General features: G+C 39.4%; 1 protein-coding gene across 14 annotated transcripts in view; it reads right to left on the bottom strand.

The window, feature by feature from the left end:
* The window catches only part of LOC5571891 (uncharacterized protein CG43867), a 534,531-nt gene that overhangs the window by 25,956 nt on the left and 483,752 nt on the right, over positions 1–24,823 (bottom strand). For 6 of the 14 annotated variants that reach the window (XM_021849045.1, XM_021849048.1, XM_021849052.1 and 3 more), the window contains 9 exons: positions 5,732–6,517; positions 5,515–5,670; positions 5,207–5,456; positions 4,649–4,812; positions 4,163–4,585; positions 3,959–4,102; positions 3,749–3,893; positions 3,576–3,688; positions 3,303–3,512 (listed from right to left, as the gene is read on the bottom strand). In XM_021849045.1, the coding sequence (XP_021704737.1) occupies positions 3,303–3,512; positions 3,576–3,688; positions 3,749–3,893; positions 3,959–4,102; positions 4,163–4,585; positions 4,649–4,812; positions 5,207–5,456; positions 5,515–5,670; positions 5,732–6,517 (2,391 nt within the window). The remainder of the gene's footprint in view (positions 1–3,302; positions 3,513–3,575; positions 3,689–3,748; positions 3,894–3,958; positions 4,103–4,162; positions 4,586–4,648; positions 4,813–5,206; positions 5,457–5,514; positions 5,671–5,731; positions 6,518–24,823) is intronic. The other 8 variants (XM_021849047.1, XM_021849057.1, XM_021849058.1 and 5 more) reach the window with 4 other exon arrangements.

Raw genomic sequence — 24,823 nt, 5'->3', positions numbered from 1 at the left:
ATGACTTGGGGCACCGTTGACGGGTGGAGCAAAAAACTGCTAACCGAATCTTTCGCACTACCTTTCAGGCTTCGCTGCAAACGCAGAAGGTTCTCTGAATCAGTGTACCCACAAATCTGTGTTGAATGCTGGTAGCTGCTAATAAATAGTGGCCAATCGATCGGATCGCCGGAGAAAATCGGAAGCTCTCTGGTGACCACTTGTCTAGCGGCAATCTGTTGGGGCGTTGGTCCAAACTGAGCCAGCACCAGAGTCGGCGAGGGTATTTGCCGATGGGTTGTTGGCACGGAAGGGAACATATTCGAAGTAGGAGGAATGGGGACAGGTTCGTTCATCATTCCAACACCACACGGTCCAGGTTGAGTCACATATTCCTGTTGACGATTGAGCAAACCAGAATCTACCGACAATGGAGGAGGCGGAGGTGGCAATGCATGATTTGAATCGACGCGAATTGAATTTTCAATGTTTTGCCCATTCGTAGGTTCAAACCAAGACGCAGGCGGAGGAGGCAAAGGAGGAGAACAACCGCTATCTCCCAGCCCATTTCGAGTACCACTGATGAACTGTTGAACTTCATCGTGCAGGTCCCAATACTCCTTCATCGCTTCGTTCCGTAGACGATGTGATTCATTTTCGCGTTGCTCTGCTGCTTCTAGTTGGGTTTTCAGCAGCTGTTCGCTGTCACGCAGACACTGGATTTCACTCTCCAGCTCTGCCAGCTGTAGTTGCAGCGCTTCGCATTCCTTGTTGCGCAGCATGAGTAGATCCTGAAATTTCACTTCCGTCGCATGACTCCGCTCCTTCTCCTCGACGATAAGTTTCTCCAGGGTTTCCACCTGAACCTTCAACACAGCCTGTTCACGGTCTCGTTGATTAAGCTGGACCTTCTTCCGATTCACGTATCAGCTGCAGCTCGTTACCATGTCGCCACTGCAAACTTTTGATTTGGTTCACTAGCTCAACCTCGCGTTTCCGTCTTGTGTCGATGTCCAACTGGTGTTTTACGACAAGGTCCTGGATGGCTCGATGTTCTGCTTCCGATTGTCGTTGCTGCTTCCGGAGCTCACCTGTTTCGACACTCCATCGCTTATAGTGAGTACCAATGCGATTTATACCCGGCATGACGCTAACACTAGCACTTGGAACGATTTCTTCTACCTTTAGCAGATCTGCATAGGGCTGAAGATCGACGAACGGCAAATCTGACAGTCCCTTTCTCTGATCGTCTTTTTCCGCGTCTCCTCCGACAGCGCCTTCAAGAGAATCTTCCGAGCCGATTGTGATGCTTCCCAAGGTCCGTGGGATCGACTTCGCTTCTAATCCCACATCAACCCTGCCATCACCGACAGGTGAGGAAATAGCAGGTGGAATTCTCAACGGAGTTGAGGAAGGGTGTACTACTTGCAGATTTCTTGAGGACGCACATACCGACAAATCAGCATTCACAGACGATGACGCAGGTATCTGTACACCGAGTACCTCATCAGCTGCCTTCGTCTGCCGTACCCAATCTTCGGTGCGTTTCGCACTCCTCTGGCTGCTCCGCATACTCCGCACACTGTTTCCTTCTTCGCCGTCTTTTCGATTTAGCAGTTCATGTTTGCGTGCGATAAACTGCTTACCCTGCTCCAGTTTCTCCTGGAGTTCCTTCTCGTTCAACGCTCGTTCCCTTGCAATCCGCTCGCTTCAAGCTTCTGGATGGAAGTTTCTCAAGCTTTTGGAACGAAGCTCTTTCTGATTAGAAGATTCGCGAGGTTCTGGAAGAAAGTTTTGCAATAATTAGGAAGGAAGCGTCTCAAGCTACTTCGCAAGCTTCTAGGAAGAAGCTTCGTAGGCTTCTGGTAGTAAGCATCCGAAAGAAAACTTTGCAAACATCTGGAACGAGGCTTCGCAAGAATCTGGATTGAAACTTTGCAAGCTTCTGACAGGAAGCTTTCCAAACTTCTGGTAGGAAGCTATTCAAACTTGTAGTAGGAAGTTTCTGGTAGGAAGTTTTACAAGCTTTTTGTAGGATACTTTACAAGCTCCTAGTAGGAAGCTTTAAAAGTTTCTGGCAGTAAGCTCTCTAAGCTTTTGGTAGGAAGCTTTCTAGTAGAGAGTTTTCCAAACGTTTCCAAGTTTGTGAAAGAAATCCTCGCAAACTTTTTAAAGGAAGCTTTGCTAGCATTAAGGAGGAAGCTTCTCACGACTAGGAACAAAGCTTCTCAAGCTACTGAAAGGAAGCTTCTGAAGCTTTTGAAAAAAAGCTTCCCAAGCTTCTGAAAGGAATCTCTCAACCATCTGAAAGGAAGCTTTCTAAGATTCTGCAAGGAAGCTTTTCAAGTATCTGGAAAGTAGCTTCAGAAAGAAAGATTTCTAAACTTTTTAAAGTTTCTGCTTAGAAGCTTTGCAAGAATCTGGAAGAAAGTTTCGAAAGTTCCGCAAGCTTTTGAAACGAGGCTTTAAAGTTTTTGTTTGGAAGCTTCACAAGCTTCCGGAAGAAAATTTTGCAATCATCTTACAGGAAGATTCTTAAGCTACTAGACCAAAGCTTCGCAAGCCTTTGGAAGGAAGCTTCGCAAGATTCTGACAGAACCATCTGAAAGAAAACTTTGCAAACATCTGCAATAAAACTTTGTATCTGGAACGAAACTTTGCAAGCTTCTGGCAGAAAGATTTCAAAGTTTCTTCCAAATACAAGCGTCTGATAGGAAGCTTAACAAGCTTCTAGTAAAAAGCTTTGCCAATTTCTTGTTGAGAGCGTTCTTGATGCTTTTAGTAGGCAGCGTTTTCCAAAGGAATCGTTTTTCAGCTTCTGGAAGGAAGCCTTATGCTTCGGATAGGAACCTTTTCGAACTTCTGATGGTAAGCCATTTAAGCTTCCGATGTGAAACTGCAAAAGCTCCTGAAAATATGCCTTACAAGCTTGTGAAACGAAGTTTTACAACCTTAAAAAAGGCTTTTCAGTTTTCTGAAAAGAACTTTGAAAGCTTCGGAAAAGAAGTTGTTATTTTATTTCTGAAAGGAAGCTTTGCAATTTTTTAAAATACTCTGAAATCTGGACATTTTAATGCAGGAGTCCACTCTATTATCCGGACATTTGTTGTTGGACCGCCTGAGAAGTTGCTTATAAAATGAAGTTATGTTCATATTGTAGTTAAATGGGACAACTGACTAGGGGGACTAAAGGGTATATCTAACAAAACTAATCGAAAACTATAAAAGCATTCAGGTATCAAAAAAAAAAAAAAAACAAAGAGAAGAAGCACGCCGAATGGCACGCGTCCCCTTCGAATTCGAGTATCAACTTTGCAACTTACACGAGCCGGTATGCCCAGTTTTTTGTTTACCTGGACACCTACACCCAGCTTCTGGCCGGTATGGCGGGACGTTTGCTTGATCAGCGTGCAAATCAGCTCCGACTGCAGTTCCGGCATGTCCAGGCATTGCTGTAGGGCATTCTGGGCCAGGACCACGTGGTAGTCGATGCCCGGCTGGTTGACCGCCACCGACATGAACAGTTGGCAGCTCTGTGAAAGCAGAAATGCCAAGATTTTTGGCAAGGTTTTTAAACAAGAATTTGATAAACTAACCTTAAAGAGCTTGATGGCTTCCGCTTGAAGCGTTTCGGAATGTAACGAAGTTAGTGGTGAGGTTATGTTGTCCTTTGTGTGCAGCAGAATCGGATGTCGCCACAGGACGCAATCTGTTGGAAATCCAAGGTTTTTAGATAAGCTATCGTTTGTAAAATTATCTATGTACTTACTGGGATCACCATCAGTTTCCATCAGCTTCTGAATGAGCTGCTCGTATTGTGTACCGGCGTTCGGTCCACCACCGGAAACGACCGTCAGGTGATACAACCAATTGTCCCGTTCTTGTTTCCCTGGCAGAATCAGGTAGGTAGGACCCTGTGAATTGATGTTCGAAAATTGAACTCCTTCGACTCATGGTTTAGATAAACCGGTAAACTTACCACTCCCTGCTGCTGCGGATAAATGGCAACGGTCAGCCTAGCCTGGCTTTGAGCATGATCTTCGCGCTCTTCCGAGTCCGAGTCAGACACGTGTTCCACCTCTTCCACACGAGCGTCCCGCATGTTGATCTGACCCAAAGGGTTCTGCAAACGAAACCATTTTTACAATCTCTCAAATCTCCCGCCAATCACAAGCATCCTCACCGTCTCCCCAGGAGCCTTGAAGTACAGGAACATCTTCCCGAGCAGCACACACCAGCACTTTTTCGCGTGGCCATTCTTCACCTTGGTAACCCAACCCTGCACCGTTGGTTTCTGATCGTCCCGGCTGAGCAGCAGCTTCGTTGCGTTCCGCCTCTGGACGTTCTGCAGCACCCGTATCCAGTCGTCCATCGTTGCGTTCGAGTCGGCCGTCAGATAGTACACCTTCTTGCCCGTATCGATCTCGAACGTTGACGCTCCCTCGGCTCGGTTTATCCGACAGGCTTCGTCCAGCGCAATCGTTCCCTGAGGTTTCCGGTTCACGTCATGCTGACTTTTCCAGTACGTCAGTTGACCGTTCTTCAGCACGAACCAGCGCTTCCGCCACGTCTTCAACTTACCGCCCAGCTTCGCAAGGTGGCCAACCTAGAGGAAACGAAATGTCAAAATCTCAAGATCATTCAACGAAGGTAGGCACGCGCATCGTACCTTTTCCAAGGTTTCGATCTTCTTTGGCGAATCGGCGTACGAGGTTCGCATCAGCAGCGATGGCATCGACGCATCCATGCAGGTCGTGTCCACGGCCGAAACGGCATCCGGTGGTATCGCGTAGTCATCGGATAGCCCTGATTCAAAGGACATTTCTGAAATTACTACGAAATCGATGGTGGGAGTCGAAAGTGTGTGCAGGGGTGTGACAAGGGCAGAATTTTGTGTGTTTATGGGGATGAAAACAAAGAGAAAAACGGAAAATTAATTTTCTTCGTCAATCGGTTTGATCTCAGTTCGGTTTAGGTACACGGTCGAATTACACACTCTTTGCGAAATGAATGGAATCCCAGCGCTAAAACCAAGGTTGTTATAAAAAGGTATGGTAGGAACAATGTAACTTCGGCAGCGGGAGCGCATAATTTTGAGGTTAAAGCGAATGCGGAAATGAGGTTATGTGTCGTTAGAAATGCTTGGTTAGTGTGAGTGAGTTTTCAAGCTAATATTAGCACAAAATAAGCGCGATATTCAAGCATTGACGTAGTGTTGGGCGGTTACCTCTGGCTTTATTCTTTGGACTTTCGGACCCGCTGCGCTTAGCGGGACTCAGACTAGAGGATGTTTTAAGACTCTTCGAGGGACTAGACGCACTGCCCGAGGTGCTCGTCTCGGTGTTGTCCGTGCTGGTTGAGTTGTGCGAATTGTGGGTGGACGTAGCACAGGTCATTATGGCACCGTGATCCTCACCGTCACTGCTGTCGTCGCTGGAATCCCCGGTAAATGGCATCGATCGGATCTGGGAGGCACGCTGTAAAGAAGAACTCGTTATTCATCTCTTTTAGATCTACGTGATAAACCTATTTTACCCCTTTAACGGTGGCGTAAACCGGTACACTAATATCACAGTATCCACCGGACACGGTTTGCGAGCGGGAGTTCATCCCCACGCTGGACGTCATTCCGGACCCGGACTCCTGGTCCTGAGATTCGTTCTCGTCACCTGCTAGGCCATCGTTAGCAACCTGTCAATACGCAATGTACCGGTCAACATATTTTGAACCTGACTCTTATTCATCAACTTACCTGGTAGATCTTCGCTTCCCAGCTGGGAAACCGATGTAGCGGAGGTGTTGGAGGTCGCGGGGTCCCAAGGTCGGCCACCGAATCCGAAGTGGTCGTACTGGAACCTCCGCTGGGCAGCCCCTTCAGCCAGGTAGGGGCCTTCTCACGCGAAGGCGTATAAATTTCCGCGTAGTCATGCGCGGTGTCCACATCCGAGTTGGGACTGGGCTGATGGCCCGGAACGAGGGGTATCAAATTAAGGCCGTCGACGGCGGCCGCTAAGTCTCTAGCTAATTCCTGAGGTTCCATCGAGAGGTTCCGTCGATGGTGGTGCACGGAAGAGGACGCTAACAGGGACCGGTGCTCCGGCGGATCTAACGATTCGCTCCGCCGGCGACCGCTGCGCCGTTTGTAGTCCTGTACGTCTAAGCTTAAACTAGATCTAACGGGTTGCTGTATACTATGTCTACTGCTTTGGGTTGCGATGTGGTTCCTTAACAACTCTAACTGTTGATTGCACTTGATGTTCTGCTCCCTCAGCAGCTGGTTTTGCTCTTCGAGTTCGCGTAGCTTGTTGGTGACCCACTCTTTGATTTTGGCCGCTTTGGCACCGACCTGGCGGGCGTCCTGAAGCCTCAGCTGTTTCTGCTCTTCGACGGCCGACTCGAGCTGGGTGATTTTGACCTTTTCGAGGGGGGCTTTCGCGTTGGAGCTCTGACCTTGCGTTCCACCAGTGCTGCTTCCGGCTGGCCCAGTTATGCTCTGCGGCTTAGGCCAGTCACACAGCCGTTGCTCCATGGCCCGGACCTGTGGGGTTAGAGGTAGATGAAAAGTTCATCAATTAGACGCGTTTCTAGGTTAGTTGATCAGTAAATTAGCAACAGATCTTGAGGAAAAAATGTAATTTCGCGAACATTGCCATTGAGTGTAGATTATATGTACAAGGAAAAGCCTTGATGAGGAGCACCTACCCATGAAATACTAAAGTTCAGAAAAGGATATTCGGTCAACTCCCATCTAACGCAGTTTCTGTCAGGACATGTTTGTTTCAGGCAACACTTGCATAGATTTGGACACTGAGAATCTCCTGCGTGCCCCAATGGTGAATTAGGAAATAGGAATTCTTGAAGAAATTTCGAAGACATAGCTGTATGAACTCCCAAGAAATTCCCGGAGGAATTTTGAGGCATTTACAGCGGAGCTACGATGGAATTCCAGGCGGAGTTCTGAACGAAATCCCAGGAGGTGTTGTTATTGGAATTCCCCTGAGGAATTCATGGAGAAAATACCCGGAGGAGTTCTTGGGGGATATCTTCGGAGGAATCTTTTAAATTCCCGGAGGAATTGCTATAGAAATTTCCCTGCGGAATTTCTGGCGAAAATCCCCGGAGATGCTTGAGGATTTTTTCGGAGGAATCGTTGAAATATCCGGAGGAATGCTTAGAGGAAATCTCAGGTGAAATTCCTGGTGAACATCCTCAGCGGAATTCCTGGAGAAAAACTCCGGATGAATTCTCTGAAAACATCCCTGAAAGAATTTCTGAAAAAAAAAATCCCCGGAGGAATTACCGCAGAACGTCTAGAGTAATCCACGAAGAAACTCTTGAGATTTTTTTGAGGAACTCCGGAGAATTTCCAAAGAAATTCCCGGAGGAATTTTGAGGCATTTACTGCGGAGCTACGATGGAATTCCATGCGGAGTTCTGAACGAAATCCCAGGAGGTGTTGTTATTGGAATTCTCCTGAGGAATTCATGGAGAAAATACCCGGAGGAGTTCTTGGGGGATATCTTCGGAAGAAATCTTTTAAATTCCCGGAGGAATTGCTATAGGAATTTCCCTGCGGAATTCCTGGCGAAAATCCCCGGAGAGTGCTTGAAGATTTTTTCGAAGGAATCGTTGAAATATCCGGATGAATTCTTAGAGGAAATCTCAGGTGAAATTCCTGGTGAACATCCTCAGCGGAATTCCTGGAGAAAAACTCCGGATAAATTCTCTGAAAACATCCCTGAAAGAATTTCTGAAAAAAATCCCCGGAGAAACTCCGGAGGAATTACCGAAGAACGTCTAAAGTAATCCACGAAGAAACTCTAGAGATTTTTTTGAGGAACTCTGGAGGATTTCCCGAAGTTAATGTAGAAAAGTTTATGAAGTAACTCCAGGTTAGTTCGTATTGGAATTCCGGAGGATTTCCAAAGAACTACTAGAGGAACTCTAGAAGCTCCAAGAAATTTATGGACGAAATCCTAGGAATTTCTGAAGGAAAACTGAAAGACCTCTATGAAAATCCGTGGATAAAAACCCGTAGGAGTTCTCGGTGGAGCTCCGAAGGAATTCCCGTAGTAACTACTATAAAATTCTCGGACATACTTTGAAGAAATCACAGATGGACCTCCGAAGGAATTCCCGCAAGTATTCTGTTAAAAATCCTGAGGATTCTAAAGGATTTTTTAGAGAAACTGCGAAGTTAATTCTGGAGGAACTACGAAGAAATTCTGAAGACATCTCCGGTGGTACAAATCCCCAGAGCAATTCTTGGAGGAAATTTACGGATAAATTCTCTGAAAAAATCCCTCGAGGAAATTTCTGGAGAAAATACCCTGAGGAATTTCTCAATGAAATCCACGGAAGAATTGCTATTCGAATTCCCCGGAGGAATCCCTGGAGGAAATCCCTGGAGGAAATCCCCGAAGAAATTCCTGGAAGAAATCTTCCGACACATTCTCAGAAGAAAATCCTCAAAAGAGTTTCTGGAGAATTCTCGAAGGAATTCCTGGAGGAAATCTCTGGCGTGGTAATTTCTGGAGGAGATCTCTGGAAGAAGTCATGGAAGAAATCTCCGGAGAAACGCTCTTAAAAAATCCTCTAAGGAATTTCTGGGGAAATTCCCGGAGGAATTTCTTAATGGAATACCAAAAGAATTTCCTGGACGAAATCCCCGGAATAATTCTGGACGAAATCCCCTGAGGAAGTCCAAAACGAAATCCCCAGATGAGTTGCTAAATTCCTGGAGGAAATCTTAAAAAAAAAAATCTGAACGAGATCCCCGGAGGAATTCTTGAAGAAAATCCACAAAGGTTTTCTGGGAGGAAATCCCTGGAGGAATTCTAGGGAAAAATCTCCGGATGAATTTCTGGAGGAAATCCCCGGAGGATTCCTTGGGGGAAAAACTCCGGGGAAATTCATGGAAAAAATGCTCAGAGGGAATCTTGGATGAAGTTCTAGGAGAAAATGCTATTGACAATCCACTTAGGAGTTCTAGCGGAATATCTCCAAAGAATTTCCTGGAGGAGATCTCCTGAAGAAGTCTCTGGAGGAAATTCTATGAGGAATTTCTGTTAGAAATCTTTGGAGAAGTTCCAGATAAAAATGGCCAGAGAAATATCTAAAGGAAATCTCCGGATGAATCTGGTGAAAAAAATCTCCGAAGAAATATTTTGGAGATAATCTTTGAAGGAATTTATCAATAAATTCCTGGATGAAATGCCCAGAAGAATTGCTATTGGAAATCCCTAGAAGAAAAGCCCCGGAAGGGTTCTTGGTGGAAATCCCCGGAGAAAACCTTGTAAAAAAATCCTGAGGAATTTTTGGAGGAAATTCGTGGAGGAATTTCTGGCGCAAATCTCCGGAGAAATTCTTGGAGTAAATGCCCGGATAATTCTCTTTAAAAACCCTCTCCTGGAGGAAATCCCCGGAGGGCATCCAAAGAGGAACCCCTGGTGGAAATCCTTGGAGGAATTTCTGGTGGAAATCCTGTTATACACATCGGAGGAACTTTGAGTAATCTTCAGCTGTATGCATGTGGAAATTCGTGGTGGATACCATGTGCAGCAACTCCTAAAGGATTCCCCCATAAAAATAAGCTGATGATTCCTGGAGGTGTCTCTGTATGAATTCCTGGAGGACTCCCCGAAGGACTTGCCAGAGAAATTGTTGGAAGTGGAAAAAAAACAGCAGCGATGAAATATTGTTCCTGTTTTTACTTACCTCAAATGAGTAGGAGTTAGAGACGGTGGTTGTTTGTTTCAACGAGAAAAATCCGAACTGGTAAACAAACATGTGTCAAACCAGTTTTGGAACAGCTCAAATCATGGCCCGAATCCGACCAAAAATGGACCAGGCAGTTAGCCTGTCCCAAAAAAAAAAAAAATAGACCAGAAAACCGGTATACAATAAAATTGTAACATTATTTGCAACACCGGTGCAAGCTCCAATAGGGTCCTAAAGCCCTGTCCCGATTTTAGTGCCGATCGCTTAAGTTTATGCCAAAAATACATGTTTACTCAATTTTCTAATGTTTTCCGTTGGTTTAAGTCCAAAAAACATTTTCATATGTTTTTTTAAATTTTTTCACACCCCTTGGCTTAAACTCAAATTTTGGGTGTATTTTGTTTTCCGTGTCCCTTCCGAAATGTCAGATAGGAACAACTCCAGTGTTAAAACTAAAACCCCTGTGGTGTTTTTGTCGACTAAGCGAACGTCAAACATGATCTCAAGTGTCAAGGTTCATTTATAGACCCAATTTTTAAATTAAAGTTAAAATATGATGTACCCGTTATTTGAGCGGGAAAAAATGCAAAAGTAGTTGAAGTAACATGCTCTTTCGTGTTGTTAAATAAAAACAAGATTTCATTAAAAATTTTAGGACCCAATTTTTAACTTTTCCAAAAATTTTGAACCAACCGATGATTTGGACCACCGGTGAAGTTGCCCTAATAAAGTCTGAAAAATCAGTTTTCTGCTTCAAAATCCCCTATTCCGAATAAATATAAACATACAGCTGTTTTATTTCGAATCTAAAACTGCTTTGTGTTTTTTTATATTTTTATTAGGTCGTATAAACAAACTGAGCAAAAGCTTTTACTTTACTCAAATCCATCTGTCAGATCATGTTCCTGAGCATTTACTGAAGTTGGTATGATAAAACTGAGGATTTGAGTATTTGCTTTTCGAACATCCAAATTCGTATGAATAAAATGCCAAAAGCTAAGTAAATGCTCAGAAAATCCAAAGTCACCTACTTACCATGCTCAGTTGAAAATTTGCGAAAAAAGGATTGTATTCGCTAGAGATTTCTATGGAGGTTCCTGATGAAAATGCCTCAATTTATCCACAGACAACATATAAAATATCTCCGATAATTCCCGCAAGTTTTTTTTTCACAATTTTTAAGTTATTCCTTCAGCAACTCTCAATGCCTAACAAAATATCTCCACTGTTTTTTGAGCTAATTCCTAGAGTATTTCCGGAAATTATGAATTACTCTAAGAGTTTCTTCAGTTTTTTTGAAGGTTTCAATACTTCTTAATATTTCTCATTGTTTTTTTTATCAAGATTTTTAGGATTTGAAATGCTTTTGAAATGACGGATTCCATGTCAAATCGGTCAGTCACCGAACCCGACCATCTTCGATTTGGATTTAATTTTGCACATGTTTTTGGTATGGTACAATAAGTGTTTTCTATAGAAAAATTGATCATTATGACTCAAGTGTAACTTTTGAAAATGGCCTATAATTTTTTGCATGCAACTTATTTGAAAAATTCTAACTCCGAAACTGTTGATTTTGGAGAAAAAATTTCTATGAAGAAGTTGTAGTGAACCGTTTGGACTATAAGAAAAAAATATACACTGAAAAAATATTTTATTTTATTTCATAGAAAAAAATAAAACTTGAATTTTAAATTACACAAAAACCCCAGTTTTAATATTTTTAAAATTTTCAACATAGAATCTTGATAGTAAAAAGATTTTTAGGACAAAGTTTCATGATGGAGAAATTTTTAATAAAAAAGTTTTTCTAAGAACAACTTTTGGTCCATTTTCAAAATTTTGAGTTTTTGTCAAAATAAATACGTTCTGATGATACAGAAAGCATCTTGAAATGATTTTAAGCCATAATGATCATATGAATAATTTCTTTAGAAGTAGTCATTTTCGAATTATATCGAGTTTAATGCAAAAACTATTGTTTAAATATTAAAATAGGCCATTTTCATAAGTTATTCGCATTTCTCCATTAATAACAATACGTTTTCGAGAGTAACGACCAAATTTACTTTCCACTTACTTATTTTCCTTGATGGAGAATCACGAATAACTAATGGAAATTGCCTATTTTAATATTTAAAAAATATTTGGAACATTAAACTCGATATAATTTGAAAATGGCTACTTCTAGAGAAATTATTCATATAATCATTATGGCTCAAAATCATTTCAAGATGCTTACTGTATCATCAAAACGTATTTATTTTGACAAAAAAAAATCAAAATTTTGAAAATCGACCAAAAGTTGTTCTTAGAAAAACTTTTTTATTAAAAATTTCTGCATCATGAATCTTTGTCCTAAACATCTTTTTACTATCAAGATTCTATGGTGAAAATTAAAAAAAAACATTAAAAATGGGGTTTTTGTGTAATTTAAAATTCAAGTTCTAGTTTTGATTTTTCTATGAAAATAAATAAAATATTTTTTCAGTGTATATTTTTTTCTGATAGTCCAAACGGTTCACTACAACTTCTTCATAGAAAATTTTTCTCCAAAATCAACAGTTTCGGAGTTAGAATTTTTCAAATAAGTTGCATGCAAAAAATTATAGGCCATTTTCAAAAGTTACACTTGAGTCAAAAAGATCAATTTTTCTATGGAAAACACTTATTGTACCATACCAAAAACATGTGCAAAATTAAATCCAAATCGAAGACTATCGAGCACGATTTTTATTTTTTTCGACTCATTCTGGATGGAATTCGTCAAATGGTTTATTGAAATAAAAATCACGCTAGCTCTTTTTTTATTCGCATGAATGACTTATCGATATTTTATTTAAACATCTCCCAACAAATCTTCTACGGATTTTTAAAGGAGTTTGATGGGAATCGAACCAGGAATTTCATTGAAATTTTAGTTTTTTTTTCTATCTCCAGGGTTTTTTAAAGGAATGACATGATCCAATAGTTCTATAAAAATCGTTAAAGATTCCCAAAGAATTTCACTAGACATATTTCTTCCGAGATTTTCTGAGGTTACTAATTAAAGGGAACTTCATGGAAAGTTTCAAGCCAAACACAAAAAAGATTAGCACCGTATCTTTTTCCTCTGCAAAAAAACTAAATAAAAAAATAAAAATTTCTGCATACGGTTTTAGTAGAAGTCCCCTGAAAAATCCATGAAGATTTGGTTTTTTATCCTAGTGAAATTTTCAAATAAGTTTCTTGGTTAACTCGATGAATTTAAATATTTGTCAGCACAGGAACTCCAGATAAATTATGGTAAATTTTATTACAGTGGCTTTCTGTCCTTTTTGCATAAACCTCTGAATACTTCTGAAAAAAAAAACTCTTCAGAGATAGGGGAAAAGCACTAATTTTCGACCCATAAGAAATCTGTGCCAATTTTCGAATTTTCATACAAAGCCAAGGTTGTATGAATGGGTCGAAATTTGGTGCTCTTCCCCTAATTGTTTAAAATTTGGGTGGAATTTCTTAGAAAACTCCATAAATTGCTAAAATAATTCGTTGAAAACTGGAAGAATACCAGAAAAAATCTGAAGGAACTTCAAAAGAATTGTTTCAAGAATCTTTAGAGAAATGATCATTACTTAAGGAATTCTAGAATGAATAATTGAATATAATATTTGAACTTTTGGAAAAACTCTTGTTTAAAAAAATCTTATTTATTTTTTGAAAAAAACATTTTTTAGAGATATCTTGGGAATACGGATTATTATTTTTGTGAACTACAAGAAACCTCCAAGAACTGTGCCATAGTCAAATTATTCTATAAAAATGCATGTTGAAGAGAATGTTCAAAAAATGAAGACACTTCTAATTAGCATACTTGTTTATTTTTGCATTGCCCATGGTGTGTGTATTTTAATCAGCGATAAACTTCATGGAACAATATTTCAATTTCGACGGACTTTTTATTGCACCTTTACTTTTGGTTGTTCAGGATTTCTCTAGGACTTCCCATGTGCATATCAGCAATCTAGGGTTCGTTCCCAAGCATTTCCCTAAAAACATTCGGTATCTAATGGAGAAGGCAATTTATCCAAGAATTTTGGTAAGGATTTCTAGCAAGATGATACTTCCATGATATTTTAAGAAATCAAAAAAAAACTTTTAATAAATCCTTAAGATAGTTGTAAGAATTTGCAAAAAGATTTCTGTGGGATTTTCACTAGGATTGTTTCAATTAGTTTCATCCCAGAATACTACACAGATTCCTTCGAAACATACCTAAGAGTATTCTTATTTTGAAATAATGTCAAACAATTGTTGAAGGAATTCTGTAGGAGTTTCCGGAGAAACCAGCGGAAAATAATCTTGCCAGATATCCCGAATGTCCTGGAATAATTCCTGCAGCAACGATTTTAGCAATCTCAGGAAAAAAAATAATATAAAAATCTGTATATATTTTATGAATTCGTAAAAAAAATACATGAGAATTACTGAATACCTTTGATGAATCTCTGGAGTAATATTTAAATGCGTTACAAGAATGTTTTGAAAAATCTCTGCAAAAGTTTATAGATGAAACTCTGGAGGAATCCTTGACAAAATTCACAGATCAATATTTGAAGAAATCAATGGAGTATTTTCAGTGGAATTCGGAAAGAGATAACTAAAGATAAAGTTTGAACAGCCCGTGTATTCCTTATGGCGTGTTCAACAATTAGCGAGCATTTTGACCGTTCAACAATAGGGTCCTAAAGCACTGTGCCAATTTTAGTGTCAATGGCTAAAGTTTAGGCCAAAAACACACGTTTACTCAATTTTTTAATGCTTATCGTTTGTTTAAATCCAAAAAATATTGTTTTATGTTATTTTAGATTTTGTCACACCCCTTGCCTTAAACTCAAATTTTGGGTGTATTTTGTTTTCCGTGTCCCTTCCGAAATGTCAGATAGAAATAACCCCAGTGTTAAAACTAAAAGCCCTGTGGTATTTTTGTCGACTAAGCGAACGTCAAACATGATCAAAAGTGTCAAGGTTCATTTATGGATAAAAATTTTAAATTAAAGTTTAAATATGATATAACCGATATTTGAGCGGGAAAAATTGTTAAAGTAGTTGCAGTAACATGCTCTTTCGTGTTACTAAATAAAAACAAGATTTTATTAAACATTTTAGGACCCTATTGGCGAATTACCCTAGAAGTGTTTCTGTGATTTCCAGCTAACATTTTTTTAATCTAGGAATTGTAAGAATACCAATAATTTAAAATAGTCCAAATGTCTTCATAAATTCTGAAAAGTCATCCAAAAATCTTCCGTCTTCCAAATGTCTTCCACACTACTTCAATGTCTTCCAATGGAAGACATGTCTTCCAACCTGGCATCCCTGATCCAGAGTGAATTTTGTTTTCCGTGTAGCTTCCCAAATGTCAGATAGGAACAACGCCAGAGTTGAAAATACAACCCCTGTGGTGTTTGTATCGATCGTATCGATAAACTGAACGTCAAAAGCGTCAAGGTTTAAATTTCGACCCATTTTTAGAGTTTATAAATGACACAGCCGTTATTTGAGCTGGAAAAAATGACTACTACAAGAACACGCTCTATCGTGTTATATAATAAAAAACAAAATTTTATCAAAAAATTAAGGATGTTTTAATTTTTGCTCACTTTGTACTGTGTTGAGAGAGGTTTACAAGATTATTTCATTCAGTCGAAAACCAGCAAAAAACTTTTTCCATCGAGGAACTGCTTTCTATCTCCATCTAATGAAAAAAAACGACAGTGTGATGAGGTAATCTCACACTCCAAGCTTCCACTTCTAAACTGGCAAATGGCAGCAACAGTCATTGACTCAACAGGGAGTCATCACCTCACCGTTGCCGTCGTCGTCTTCGGTCGATCTTTTGTACCCTTCTGGGAGATGTGCAGTGTGGGCTGCTTATTCTTACTCCAAACGAGAAAGACCATAACCTTAATGGAAATTGGTTGGGATTTTTTCCCTCAGTACTTGACTTGCAAAAACCCTTGGACAATTGTGCACTAGCAACGAACGGGTGTGCTGGTACCGGATTTTTAATTCAATTAGCAACTTTCAAGCGATAAAGTCGATTAGATTAAATTGCGGCAAACTCGATGGTTACAATCTGCATTAATGGGAAGCATCCCAGCGTTACAATTACGTCCATTCACGCGTAAATAATCGCTTTTATCTCTCGTCGACGAAGGGTTAGTTTCCATCGCAAATTCAATCTTCCGAACGACTCAAACTGGCCTACTTATCCATGCACGTCCAGCGTGAAAAGCTACACGGAAAGGGTCGTAGCTAGCCATGAACACAGCCTACTTGTGCTCTTCATAGGGATGACCAGTATAGTAGCAGTGTGCAGTCTCTCAATTCCCATATCGGAACTCCCGGTTGCAGTTTGCAGAACAACCGGAAACCAGGAAAGGCCATGATGTGGAACAAACCGCAACCGGAGCGCATCGCATCGCATCCTCATCCCTTCGACCGAACCGAAACCAGAGCGTTTCATTTTCACAGTCCAATGAAGAAAAGGCCGAACCCGGTGTGGCATTGGGAGATAGAATGCCATAGAAACCGGTAACTGCATCGGATTAGTCTCCCGGGAGGAAGTGGCGCTTTATTAATACAACCATTCGTCGTCGTCGTCGTCGGTACTGTGGATATCCGCTTTTGATTGCTGACTGCTATTGGCATGGATAAACGGGTGAAACAAGTTGAGAATAGAGAAAAGCTCCTATCTTTTTTTTCAGAAATGACGAACGTTAATTACCCTTTGCCTTTTAGTATGTTGCATTTACATACATTTCTTCAAAAAATAGTATTGTAGAGCGATTGAGCAAATTATTCCAAACATTGTCTGCTTGTCTGTGCTTTCAGTGACGATGCTTCGTAGACTTGTGCATGGGTGTACCTAGGATTTTTTTTACGAATATGCGATAACGATCTTTTCTGACAAACAAAACTGACAAAACAAAAATTGACGATTCCAGTTCACAGCATAGATAATACCCGATTGAACAAAGTATGAAGCAAGGGGCGGGACAGCATACTGATCTTGAGCTAAATCATGAGTTGCTTTTGAGCAACTCAGAGCAACTCGACTGGTTCGTCGTTTTGTGTTCATAGCAACCGTAAGTGTTGAATTGTTTGTTTTGCAGTGAAAAGTTTTTTGTTGAATGAAAACATTTTCTTCCAGCTTTTCCCAAATATAATATGGGCTTGAAGTAAAAGTACGTTGAGATAAATGTACTGATAGAAAAGTACATGCGGTGTATTTGTTTGTCCAATTACATAGAAATGTAGCAGATGAATTCGTTGGCTTGAGGGAACCTTTATTCTATTAACCCTCTAATACCCTAATTTTTATTTTCGATCTAAATATCATTTTTAGTTATCTAAAATCGTTCTAAACACGTTTTGGGCAATGATTTATTTTTATTCGCAAATCTATGAATTTTGGTTTTTGATTTTTATAATTTTTATTTTTGAACATCCCTATCCTTTTTCATTTTTTCTTGAAGCCTCTTCTAGTTACTGACTTTTGGTAACAATAAAAATTCAAGTTTTGACGGTACTTAAATTTCAAATATTTTTCTGAAAATATTTTTATTTTCCGTGTAATTAACGGAAACACAGGTTTGGAATTATTTTAATACCACCAAGCCCTTCTTCTGTTATAGGTTAATAATGAAAAAATATAAAAGGTACGATTTTTTTTATATTACACGTTAAATAAACCCCAGGCATTTGTAGGTTATATAAGAATACAATTTTTCAAACAATTTTCAAAAATACATAAAAGTTTCAAAAGTCATAAAAAACTTTTGTCATACAGTGCTGTTCTGAATAATAGCAGCGCATGTCCATTTTCATACAAAATGCTCAACTTTGACATGCTGTAGTTTTGTTCCCTTTCAAGCAATCGAGTTGAAATTTTCTCCACAGAACTACAAATATGCCCAATTTTGTAAACACAAAATTTCAAAATTTTCTAAGCCCCTGCCGGAAAGTGAGATACTAGGTGAAATTGTTCGAAAAAATAGCAGTTTTAAAAATTTGAATTTCTGCTTGACATTATAGTTTTAAATTGTATATCACTTACCATTGGAACAATCTCCTCCTACTTATCAAACCTACACCTATACCGAAAATGTTTAAAATATTTGTAGAAGAAAAATTTTAAAATGAAAAACTGCTATTTTTTTGAAAAATTTCACCTAGTGTCTCACTTTTCGGCAGGGACTCAGAAAAAACTGAAATTTTGTAGTTACAAAATTGATCATATTTGTAGTTCTGTGGAGAAAATTTCAGCTCGATTGCTTGAAAGGGAACAAAACTACAGCATGTCAATGTTGAGCATTTTGTATGAAAATCGACATGCGCTGCTATTATTCAGAACAGCACTGTATGTGTGTTATGAGTCAAGGTTTAAGCCAAAAATAAAATAATTTTGATTTCCGAGCTACGAAAAAATACACAAAATTCCAAAGTGTACCCCGTCTAAAGGCGGGGTTGGGTATTAGAGGGTTAATTAGTATAAAAAAGTGTTACATTTAATATAGCGTGTTGATTCGAAGTGTTCGGATGCTTCGAACCCCGGACATCGGCCTTACATCACCCAAACAATCTTTGACAACTTTTATGCATGGAGAATGTAGAAGACATCTTGATTATGGATTCTAGTCGAAAAAAATCGAAGTATGGGCCAAAAACACTGTGAAAAAGGCCAGTGTTTGGCTTTCGAAGCGTCCGACAATTCAATGCAGCACGGTAGTACTAAGATGCATTGTAGTTAGTTCTTTATACGTACGCAACATGTTCCAAGCCTAGGGTAGAAATTAAATTAGGCAGCAATATCCTTCATTACTTCAATGGGAAATTCATAAACTAACGATGCCGAGGAAGTCACTAGGACTAGTCCCATCATTTGAATTGCATCTGACATTCTTGAACATTTTAACAATGAATCCCCTTTATCGTAACGATATTCCCCACTAACCATAAGCACTAATAATAAGCCCTCAATCAGCAATCATAGATGCTTACATGCATTATAATAGCACCACAAATGCTTACACACCTTATAACAGCACTTCCGCTGCATAGAAACCCTATTACAGCATCATTAATGCTTCTAAGCCTGACGCATACAGGCATTAAATAAGCACTATATTGGCTTTATATTCGAATACAGGGCATGTTTAAATGCCATCCAGTGTTTTGACAGATATACCACGTGCTTTGTGTTTGCATATAGTGGTAAGAGGGAGTCAAACATAAATCTTCTCACTACTACAATTGCAGGTTTTATTACGGGGAAAAGTTATGGTTTAAATTAGTCACTTTTCTTTCCAATACTATTCATCTTATATGGCCGTAGGAGCAAAGGAGCAGGACAACAACTCAACAATACGGGTGTCGCAGGTTCGAGACGCAAAATGAGGAATTTCATCATCATAAAACGAGGATCAAAATGTGGCAAGTCCTCAAAAGGATGCAAACTACCAAAACGAATATGTCTGATACGGAGAAGTACTATCTGTATCATTTTATTACATTTTTTGCATACTATTAGAGGTTTCCGTTTTCATTCATTCATTTATTTACATCGTGTACCAGTAGCTTGGCCGCATACGCGAAAGCTCTCTGGCTGCGTATGCGAAAGCACAAAACATTCGCCCTAAAAACCTGGCGAAAACAACTGACGTTTCTCACGTGGTCTTATATCAGCATTAGTGGTGCAGAGAAGCACGGTTATATCTTGGCACTATAATGGCACGCTATTTCGCCTTTTCTGGCATTATAATAGCATTATACGCGCATATAAAACTGACATGCATCAAATGATTACCCTATATGCGCATATAATGCTGTTACCGTGCCGCATTATCGTGCTTACTGGTTACTTGGGTCTATAAACCCCAAACATCCATCCTAGGGAAAAGGGATTTGCTGATTTCTGAGCAAATGTGAGTAACTCAGAGTTTGCTTGGTGCGCATAGCCTGCTCAGAGCAAAGCTGTCTTCCCCTTGGTATGAAGTTTCCTACTGTCTGGACAGCTAAAGTTTCTTATACACTCAGCGAAATCTAAATGTTTTACAAAAGCTATTTAATAATAATGAACCAACCTACTTTTATTCAAACGGTTGTTCACTACTAGACCTCCTGATTACTGATTCTGCTGATATGATTTATAATTTGAACCAAGTTTCTATGCCATTTGCATCAAAACATGATTTGATATTTGTCTCTATAAACATCATGAAAACAAGAACTGAATCAGTTAGCTATAGAGACTACAAACATTTTGATGCTAATCGATTGAATAATGCTTTCCATAGTATGGATTGGAACTCCATGATAAGTATAACTGATCCTGATATGTTTCTAGAAATTTTTAACAGCCGTTTGAAGTTTTTGCACGATGAATGTATACCTATTAGAAAAAGTAAGCCAAAGGTTAACCCATGGTTCAACCAAGACATTGAAAAGGCGATTGTTGATCGCGATATTGCATATTCCAATTGGAAACGAAGCCGTAATTAATTGGATATGGCACACTTTAAACGACTTAGGAATAGAGTGAATTTACTTATAAGAGATTCTAAGCGTTTTTATGATCGTGAAAGATTTAATGTTAACTTACGAGCAAAACAATTGTGGGCGAACATTAAGAAATTAGGTATTTCCAAGCCTCGGTCCACGGATGGTAATTCAAGTTTTAGTGTTGATGAAATTAACAATTATTTCACTGATAATTTTACTATCGATGATACTACTAGTTCTGCTAACTTCAGCAATTCAATTTCCGTTTCGTTGAAGATATTGAAATAATAAATGCTGTCCATGAGACAAAATCAAATGCTACTGGATTAGACGACATTTCGATAGTATTCATTAAAATTATGTTACCTCTAATTTTACCATTTTTTCAGGGGGGTCTGTAGCCTTGAGGTTACGCTTTCGCTCCATAAGCGGAAGGTCATGGGTTCGATTCCCAGCCCCTCCCCAAAAAAACTCGTCCAGCCACCAGAAGACGCTTCACGGAGGACCGTGCTTTGGGGAGCACATTCATCCTCCGTCAGTATCAGATGGTGACTGAGACAAACTGACCCTCTTCGCAGGCAGCTAGCCTCACTAACAGCAGAGCTCTCTCCTACCTGCTCGGTGTTAGAGTAAAAGAGTAGGAGAGAGTGAAAGTAGATGTAAATATAGATAAGTTGAAAATAGATCTGTATCGATAAAAGAAGCTACAGACCAACTGATTCCGGCATAGTAGTGGACCTCTGCAATCGGGATTCTCTGCAATCGGGATTTCGTCAACATCATGGGACAAACACAGCTCTATTAAAAGTTCATGATGATATTTCAAGTGTAATTGACAGAAAAGGAGTTGCAATTTTACTGTTAATCGACTTTGCGGAAGCTTTTGATCGTGTATCCCATAAAAAGTTGCTAATGAAGTTAAGCGATATTTTTCAGTTTTCAACCAGTGCCAACCGTTTAATTCACTCCTATTTAACTGGTCGTTCTCAAGCCGTGTGCTGCAACAATAAATTATCGAGTTTTAAGAATATTGAATCTGGTGTTCCGCAAGGGTCAGTTTTGGGTCCCTTATTATTTTCTTTATTCATCAATGACCTGCCTTCGTGTTTGAGATACTGTTCGGTTCACCTCTTTGCTGATGATGTTCAGATTTATTTGTGTGAAAAAAATAGAAATAACTATAATGACATTGGCTTTAAAATCAATCATGATCTTCGAAATCTTCTTTTGTGGTCGCAAAATAATTTATTACCTATAAACCTAACTAAAACATAGGCAATGTTGATATGTGTGAAGCTCCGAATCGATGTTGGCAAGCGGGAGCCCCACGAAAAACCTTTTGTTCCATTCTGACGTTACTATAGGAGTGAGGCGTCAAAGTTGTGCCATGCCTACTAGATCGTTTGATGTTCGATCCGCTGCTACATTCTCGGATATCTTTCAACTGGCTTTTGATTGTCAGCCATCATAACAGGGTTGGAAGACAAGATCTATGACAATGTTCATTCAGTACCACACATCCTCCCTCTTCTCAGGAAAAAAAAGTTTTAAGTGATGAGTTTTCACATCGTTTTCGTCATCACGAAAGCTTTTAGGAATTCAGGATATATCTTTCACATCGCTAAGAACTTCCCCGATGTATACTGTCTCATATCTCAACTGTTCACTTGTACATGCGACTTGGAAACATTTTTTTTTCGCTGTAGGATACGGTGTTGAACTTATTGATCGGTTGAATTTCGTTCCATTTATTAGAAATAGCAAGCTAATTCTATGCAATGACATCTCTAAGACGAACTAATTTTAGACAAAATATTGCTATTAATAAACTGACATATACATGTTGAACAGAGTAGCGTTTGACTCTCATCTTGTTGTACATTCAAACTACCGTACTTTCACGGAAATACTCACTCGAAGACTTGTTTGGCTGTTGGTACTTGTTTTGATATAACATACCTTGATCTACTAAGTTACTAGACATCATTGGGCTTACATATATTATTCTATAGATACATTTTACACCGCCAGTCGCACATGCATGTGAGCATCACTTTTATTAGGAACCAATTTGTGACCACTAGTCACGATAGCAAGTGTACACCACCATTGCTTAGAGCAAATATACGACCACTAGTCGAGCTTAAAACATCAATAATACTCGAAAGGAACAAGTATACGACCAGCAGTCGAGTTAACAACATTAATAGCAGTTACTAAGAACAAGTATGCGACCACCAGTCGAGGTAGCAAGTGTACACCACCATTGCTTAGAACAAATATACGACCACCAGTCGAGTTAACAACATTAATAGCAGTTACTAAGAACAAGTATGCGACCACCAGTCGAGGTAACAAGTGTTCACCACAATTGCTTAGAACAAATATACGACCACCAGTCGAGCTTACAACATCAATAATACTTGCTAAGAACAAGCATACGACCACCAGTCGAGTTAACAACATTAATAGCAGTTACTAAGAACAAGTATGCGACCACCAGTCGAGGTAGCAAGTGTTCACCACAATTGCTTAGAACAAATATACGACCACCAGTCGAGCTTACAACATCAATAATACTTGCTAAGAACAAGTATACGACCACCAGTCGAGTTAACAACATCAATAGCAGTTATTAAGAACAAATACGCGACCACCAGTCGCGGTAGCAAGTGTACACCACAATGGAACAAGTATGCGACCACCAGTCGAGTTAACAACATCAATAGCACTTCATAGAAACAACCATGCGACCACCAGTCGCGGAGGCAAGTGTACACCACCATTGCTTAGAACAAATATGCGACCACCAGTCGCGCTAGCAATATCAATAACATTGATTGATAGGAACAAGTTTGCGACCAACAGTCGCGTTAAGAACATATTTTGCAACCATTTGTCGCGTTAGACATCACTTTTATATTGCAACCACCAGTCGCTTTCAGGGACATTTTTTTTTTATTGCAAACTCCAATCGCGGCAAGAATATTTATTTTTATTGCAACCACCTGTCACGTTAAGGACATTCTTTTTTGCATTGCAAACACCAGTTGTGTTAAGGACATTTTTTCCATTGCAACTACCAGTCGTGTTAAGGACATTTTTTTTAAATCGATTCGATTTTTCCAATCGTAAGCAAATTTACAAGAACAACGGCTCAAATTAAGACCAAATCCCTTGAATTAGGATTTCATGTAGTGCCAACATAAAAAAAATCGTTTAATTGGAACGAAAAATCTACTTTCGGAACATCAATTCAAAATCGCCCATGGCTAGGAAAATTTGCACACATTAACATTCAAATATTTTCATCGAAGTAATCTGTTTGAATTCAAAAGCAAAACAAAATATTCACTTCAAAGCCTGCATCGCGCAACTGAAAAAGTTGAGGTGATGCTGGTGTTCAATAAGAACAACAACAAGCACAGAGAGAAACATTGCTGCTTCAACGAGTAGTGAAGCGGCTAATACATATTCATGTCAAATTTCCTCTTCAATCAGTTTTCTCTTGTTCATAGAAAAATATCACATTGCTGTTTACTTACAGATATATGCCTTTTTTATCAGATTCAAACTTCACTCCACAATCACTCTGAACACATATTTTCACACGCGGTTTAAGAAGCACTCGACACAAACACATTTTCTAGTGGACACTCCCGCTTGTTAACGAATCCAGGCACTCCAGGAACACGAAATATTATTTAAAATTCTGGCAGGATCGCCAAATGTGAAGCTCCGAATCGATGTTGGCAAGCGGGAGCCCCACGAAAAACCTTTTGTTCCATTCCGACGTTACTATAGGAGTGAGGCGTCAAAGTTGTGCCATGCCTACTAGATCGTTTGATGTTCGATCCGCTGCTACATTCTCGGATATCTTTCAACTGGCTTTTGATTGTCAGCCATCATAACAGGGTTGGAAGACAAGATCTATGACAATGTTCATTCAGTACCACACAATATGCAAGAATAGAAACCCAATTACATGATTTGTTCATGGATGGTGAAAGAATTGAATTCGTTAGTCAAGTTGATAATTTAGGAGTAACTTTTACGTCCAATTTGAATTGAGACGTCCATATTAATGCACAATGCGGTAAGATTTATGGCTCCTTAAAGAGATTAAATTTGACAACACGACATTTTAGTATTGACACCAAAATAAAACTTTTTAAATCTCTAATTTTACCACATTTTCTTTACGGTGATTTCATTTTTTCGAATGCGTTAGCTTCTTCAATCGATAAAATGATGTTAGCTTTGAATGCTTGTATAAGATATGTGTATAAATTACCTAGGTTTTCCAGAGTGTCTCATCTACACAAAGATCTAATGTAACTTTTCAAATTTCTACAAGTTTAGAGCTTGTGTCACCTTATTCAAACTAATACGGTCTAGAAAGCCTGAATATTTGTTTACTAAATTAAACCCAATGCGAAGCGATAGAAATCGTAACTATCTTATACCACAGCATCAATCTGCTTATTACAGCCAATCACTGTTCGCACGAGGCGTTGTGTACTGGAACCAGTTATCACTCAGTATTAAAACTAATATTTCATTGTTTAACTTTAAAAGG

The sequence above is a fragment of the Aedes aegypti genome, chromosome 3 (genome assembly GCF_002204515.2).
Source record: "Aedes aegypti strain LVP_AGWG chromosome 3, AaegL5.0 Primary Assembly, whole genome shotgun sequence".
Taxonomy (NCBI): domain Eukaryota; kingdom Metazoa; phylum Arthropoda; class Insecta; order Diptera; family Culicidae; genus Aedes; species Aedes aegypti.
This window is presented reverse-complemented; position numbering and strand designations above follow the sequence as displayed.